Here is a 4,948-nt window from a genome sequence, read left to right as displayed (position 1 = left end):
GGGAACTCTCTTTATTTGTCTAGTTTAGGAATAGACCTCAGTGTCTACAGAGGATCCCAAATAGCACAGGTATTTACTTATATATTTAGAGAAACTTTTTTAAAAAGGTAATTACTTTCATCAAAAGGAACTGCAAAGAAAAGGAAAAAAGAAAAAGGAAAACTCCAGCCCAGGTGAACTTTCATATAAATAGAACCCAAGTGAAAATCAAGCAGGTTCATAATAGTGGTCATTTAAAACTGAAAGAGAAGGATTCAGCAATGCTAAACATCTAGAACACAAACAAGCCAATTAGCAAGGATAAAATTCACAACCACTAAACATTGAGTGGACATTAGAAAAATGGTAAAAGAGTAAATATTACAGTTACCTTAGAAAACATTTCAATTGTCCCTTGAGACACCATATCTTGGTTTATCAGGGCAACTATGATAAATAGCACACAGTAGGCTGTCTTATCCAACCAGAATTTATTGCAGCTTGGTTTTGGTGCAACAAGTCCAAAATCAAGGTCTCAACAAGGCCATAATTTCTCCCGAGGTCTGTAGCATTCTGGTGGTATCTTACCGGCAATTTGGAGTTTCATAGCTTGTGTCTCGCCTCTGTCACACTTATTTTCCACCATGCTGCCTTATTTTCTGAATTATTCTGGTTTCAATCTTCTATAGACTTCTGGCTTCTCCTGACTGACCCCATCAACTTCCCTCTGCTTTAAGGATTTCAGCCCTTGGATTAAGGCTCATCTGATTCAATTAGGCCTCATCTAAATAGGATCTTCAAATATTCTACTCACAAATGAGCTCATATCCTAACTAATAATAAGATATTCAGAAGTTCCATTTACTAACAGGTTCACAATCACAGGAACGTGGACTAAGCCTGGAATATGTCCTAAAAGGGGGCAGGACTCAATCTCCACAAGCCAGAGTGCTCTTTTGCCACTATTCTCAAAAGAAAAACCAAAATCTTATTCTAGAAAAGACATTGTCACAATTTAACATAAAAAATGTTACTTTCAAATTATGAATTCTCTCCCAGTAGATCTTAAAACCCATATTGGGTAACATACAGAAGACAACAAATAAAGGTGTGATTTAGTTTTCCTGGATCCAGCAGCCCTATTGCTTTAACCTTTCCTTAACATCAAAAAATGAAAAACATTATCCTCCCCAGAGAAAACATGTGAGCTCCAACCATCATTTCCAAAACACAACAACAGTCATTGTGAAGTACAAGTTTTCTCACAGCTTTATGGACAGTGGAGCATAATTACAGCATGCTACAGCACCAGACACAATTCCAGGTGAAATACAGTTTCTAAATCCTCATTGACCATTCACACCCAAGTTATTAGCCTTATTATTGACTGTGTGTCTCTTATTATTGACTATGCATCTCTTTGGGTCCTGGAATATTGACATAACGCTGTTATCTTTCTCTCCCATACGCATATTCTCTGAAATACAGCACAAGCCAACATTTTATTTTATTTTGCAGAATAAGTCAGTTTTGTATTTGAGCAAATCAACTAACCCTAAAAACCTCATTCCCACAAAAGGAACCTCAGACTGTTTTCATAAACACAAACAGCAAAACCCCTGAAAGAAAATCATGTGTCCTCTTGGAACAAAGCATAGTCAATCTCAAAGTAGAAATGTTTTCTCATATTGCATGTCTAATGAAATAAAAAGAATAAAATAAAAAAGAAGCAGTGTTTACTAGCAAGAGCAAGAGAATTAAATCCTAGAATTTACTCTAGGCTTTCTTTAATGTGAAGCTGTGTGACTTTAGAGGAATCTTTAACCTCTCTGGATTTCACTTCCCTCTACAAGCAATAATCTTATATTAACAATATATTATATATTTGTTCGGGTGTAATAAAGAAAAAAAAAACCCTCACTGAAAAGAAGTATAGTGCATTAAGTACTACATCTACAAAGGGTTTTATTCTTGATAGTTTTTACAGAACTTTCTATCTCTATGAAACACTGGCAATTGAAGGTGATATAAACCTACTTAGCTTAAGGATGGAAAGACAGAAGAGCAGATGTGTTGTTTGACTCATTCTTCCAATGGCAAATTACAAATGGCAAACAAGGGTGTTGCCCTTCCAATGACAAAATGTCTCCTTGGTTTTACCTTATTCAATTGCTGTAGAACCAATCATCTGATTCCAGGAGAAAAAAAAGAAAGTTCAAACTGATAATAAAAAACAGCAACAATAAATTCTTTTCTTAATGTTATTCTCAAAAAGGAAAAAAAAAAAAGGTGAGAAAGAGAAAAACATTGTGCAAATGTTGAGGAAAAGACCTACCTAGCAAGAGTGGAAATAAATTATTAAGAGAAGGCTACAGCTTCCTTCACAATAAGAAAGCAATAGGATAAGAAAGCTACCACCAAATATACTGTGATTACTCTGAATTATTGTAACTTAGAAACCAATTTTCCTGAAACTATATGCATATAAGAACCTATTTATTACTGAAACTTTCTCCTACTCAGGGTTTTTCTCATGGCAAGTATTATATCTTTATTCCTCAAGCTGTAGATTAAGGGGTTCATCATGGGAACAACATTAGTGTAAAAGACAGAGGAAATTTTTCCCTCATCCATAGACAATTCAGAAGATGGCTGGAGATACATAAATGAACCTGATCCAAAGAATAGAGAAACAGCAATTATGTGGGAACTGCAGGTGCTGAAGGCTTTGGACCTGCCTTCAGTGGAACTGATGTGCAGGATGCTGCAGAGAATGAAACCGTAAGAGATGAAGATGGTGAGACTGGGCACAAAGATACTGATGCTCGCTACAATAAACAACACCAGCTCACTGACATAGGTGCTTGTGCAGGAGAGCTGGAGCACAGGGAGGATGTCACAGAAATAATGGTTGATGGTGTTGGCATCACAGAAGGTCAGTCTCAGCAGGCATCCGGTGTCAGCCATAGCACTAGAAAATGCCATCAAGTATGAACCAAACATAAGCTTGAAGCACACTTTAGGGGACATGACAATGTTGTACAAGAGTGGGTTACAGATGGCCACATAGCGATCATAGGCCATTGATATCAGCACATAACACTCAGAGATGGCAAAAAAACAGAAAAAGAAGAACTGTGTCAAGCAACCCTGGTAAGAAATAATATTCTTCTTTGATAAAAAGTTGAGCAGCATTTTGGGGGAAAAAACTGAAGAATAACAGAGGTCTATGAAGGACAAGTTAAAGAGGAAAAAGTACATGGGGGTGTGAAGGTGGGAATTCAGTCCAATTAGGGTCACCAAGCCAAAGTTTCCCAGCACAGTGAATGTGTACATTGCTAGAAAGAGGAAGAACAGGGGGAGTTGGAGGTCTGGGTGCTCTGTTAACCCGACCAGTACAAATTCAGTCACCAAAGAGCCATTTCCAGGAGCCATTACTGTCTGGGATATCTGTGGGATAAGGAAAAAGGATTTCATTAGTGGCAACCCCTACCTTCCTCATTATCTTCTCCAGTGGGAATCTCTGAGACTTTCCAAACACGGACCCCTAATGCCAAGTAGCACAGATTTGCCAGTATTTTAGTCCTTAAAGCTAAATATAATAAAAATCATCTACAACTTAGCCTAATGAGTGAAGTCCAGAGCGGCCACATGAAAATATAACTGCTGGGAAAAAAAGAGTAAAGAGAAAAGAAAGATGGACCAATACAGAATCTTTTTCTTCCATCTCATCAAATCTTTATTTACCTAAGGCCTCCCTTGACTAGTAAAATGAGAAGCAGAGGCCCTAGCAATCTGCAATTGGCCCCTAAGGCAGATTGGACTCTCTTGGAATGGAAACCATGAACAATGTTTAAAGGATCCAAACTAGGAAAAAGATTCTAGGTGAGGATTAATACCTACCTCCAGTAACAGAGTAAAAGCCCTAAATCTACAACAGTGGAAGTTCCCCCTATGGAGAGGGAACATACTCTCTGAGATAAAGAAACCCTTAGGCACCTAATTTTTCTGAAAATTCTCTTGTGTCCTTCAAACAGACTCTTCCACCATTTTCCCCTGAGTGTTGGGACTACATAAAATGAGGGTGAAAGTGGGTTGTATTAATCCTTGCAATACCATCTCAAAATAAGGTGTATATAATATGAATAAAATTTAGAAACTCACCCTCCTTACACCAGAAAACCTCCGTACTTCCTGATCTCTAATATTCTCCCCTGTTGTCCTGGAAGAACAATTTGAAGCTCTCAGAATGATTTCTTTGTTTGTAAGAGGATGCATAGATAATATCCAATATGGAAATCATTCTGAGCCAGAGATCACAATATGTCATTTTAACTTTGAGTTATCTCAAACAGCACAGAATAAAGGGCTTTCTTTAATAATGTCACATTTGCCACTTGATAAGCCCAAAAGATTTAATGGGGTCCAATGATATAATGTGTTTTTTTATAAAGAAGCAAAACCTTGCTCAGTCTCTTCTCCAGGGTACAGATTCCACATGTAATAGGGAAATAAGGGGATTATATTTATACCCAGGACCATATTATGTCTAGTTCTTTAGGACTCAATATTTTCCTCAAGTTTTCACTTCCCCCTAGGGATTTTACCTCCCAATGACAGAGTTTCTCTTTAACTCCGTATGCATACCATTTTGTCTCTGAAGGGAAATCTATCTAGTGCATTGTTTCTTTCCACCTTCTTGATTTGGGGATGAGTGAACAACTCCATGTATATACAAAAACCATCGGATAATACACATTGAATGGGTAGATAATATGGAATTTGAATTATATCTCAATGAAGTTGTTACATTAAAAAAATACAAAAATTTTATAAGAATATGAAATAAAAAGGGATAAAAGAAAGTATTTTGAAGACAGTGAAATTCAACATATGAAAATTCAGTGCTTCCAGTGACATTTATGGCACCTAGTGCCTCTATAGGAAAAGAAAAGAGGTTTCAAATCAC

At 37.0% G+C, this 4,948-nt stretch overlaps 1 protein-coding gene across 1 annotated transcript; it reads right to left on the bottom strand.

Annotated features, from left to right (window-relative positions):
* Positions 1–2,478: 2,478 nt before the first annotated feature.
* Positions 2,479–3,423, bottom strand: LOC119537374 (olfactory receptor 8B3-like). The gene has a single exon (XM_037839855.1). It carries the CDS (start codon positions 3,412–3,414, stop codon positions 2,479–2,481), a length of 936 nt encoding a protein of 311 aa, XP_037695783.1. The 5' UTR covers positions 3,415–3,423.
* Positions 3,424–4,948: the final 1,525 nt, after the last annotated feature.

Source organism: Choloepus didactylus, chromosome 6 (assembly GCF_015220235.1).
Source record: "Choloepus didactylus isolate mChoDid1 chromosome 6, mChoDid1.pri, whole genome shotgun sequence".
Taxonomy (NCBI): Eukaryota; Metazoa; Chordata; class Mammalia; order Pilosa; family Megalonychidae; genus Choloepus; species Choloepus didactylus.
This window is presented reverse-complemented; position numbering and strand designations above follow the sequence as displayed.

Coding starts and splice junctions, on each gene's coding strand:
- LOC119537374 (XM_037839855.1), bottom strand. CDS start 3,414: ATGGCTCCTGGAAATGGCTCTTTGGTGACTGAATTTGTACTGGTCGGG.